The following is a 1,139-nucleotide window of genomic DNA, read 5'->3' on the forward strand; positions in this document are numbered from 1 at the left end:
CGCTGAGTGGTTGATTAGGACCTTCGAAAGCGGCGGTATTGGTCCTACTGACGATTTTAGCTTCACAAACAGCGCGACCACGAGGATTGGGGGCGTTGTGGCCTTTATTGCTTCCGTTTTGCTATTTAGTGTATAGATTTCTATATTTGCGTCGTCAGCTGCATCCTATAAATATTTAGATGTAGATCTAGATTTACCACGCAACCTCCCATGACCCCACACGTTGACAGTTGTTGAATACCTCATATAATTAGTAATGCTCTCTCTGAGTCTGGCACTTGTCACAACGCTTGCCGTGTCCGATAACTCCACGCATGTCTTCCACAAGAAACTGTCTGAGGCTTCTCGAGTCTTCCGTGAACAAGCGGCTTCACAACGGGAGGTCCGCCGCCTCCTGATCTCACAGCTCCCGACGCCCGACCTGCAGGTGGAACGCCATCTCGGGGAGGGAGGTACCATCTCCGGAGTGCTGAACGCTGCTTTAGCCGTGTCGAGTGTCGCCGACGCGATTGTCGCAGCTGGGGAGATATTTAATGCAGACAGGAGACAGGACTACTGGAAGCCTAGTCCTACTCGCCATCCTGTCATAAAGCCTGACTACTGGACCAAGCCTCGTCCTACTCGCTATCCTGTCATAAAGCCTGACTACTGGACCAAGCCTAGTCCTACTCGCCATCCTTTCATAAAGCCTGACTACTGGACCAAGCCTAGTCCTACTCGCTATCCTGCCATAAAGCCTGACTACTGGACCAAGCCTCGTCCTACTCGGTATCCTGTCATAAAGCCTGACTACTGGACCAAGCCTAGTCCTACTCGCCATCCTGTCATAAAGCCTGACTACTGGGGGGGCAATCGCTATCCAGTGATGTAACACGCGAGGACACGAGACGGCCTGCCCTCGCGCTGCCCTCGTGTCTTCGAGCTGGTGGCCGAGTACTGCAGAAGGATTCTATCATTCCCATTACACCACAAGTACCAATCGACTCCGAGAACTTTTGAGTTTGATCGCTTTGAATTGATTCATGACTGACTGATAGCCATCAATCAAAACTTCATTCACGCGCGCGTCACTTTCCTGCAAACCTCGTAACTTCAACCCCTCGTGGACAAAGTTGCAAACCTCGTAACTTCAACCCCTC

At 51.4% G+C, this 1,139-nt stretch overlaps 1 protein-coding gene across 1 annotated transcript; it reads left to right on the plus strand.

The window, feature by feature from the left end:
* Positions 1-256: 256 nt before the first annotated feature.
* Positions 257-871, plus strand: KVP17_003127 (uncharacterized protein; the record flags this gene model as incomplete). The annotated part of the gene is made up of 1 exon (XM_068520077.1): positions 257-871. The coding sequence occupies one exon, from the start codon at positions 257-259 to the stop codon at positions 869-871; it is 615 nt and encodes a 204-aa protein (XP_068371009.1).
* Between the last annotated feature and the right edge of the window lie 268 nt (positions 872-1,139).

The sequence above is a fragment of a genome, assembly GCF_019968985.1.
Source record: "MAG: Porospora cf. gigantea B chromosome Unknown PgB_NODE_9311_length_1294_cov_80.6134, whole genome shotgun sequence".
In the NCBI taxonomy this organism is placed as follows: Eukaryota; Apicomplexa; class Conoidasida; order Eugregarinorida; family Porosporidae; genus Porospora; species Porospora cf. gigantea B.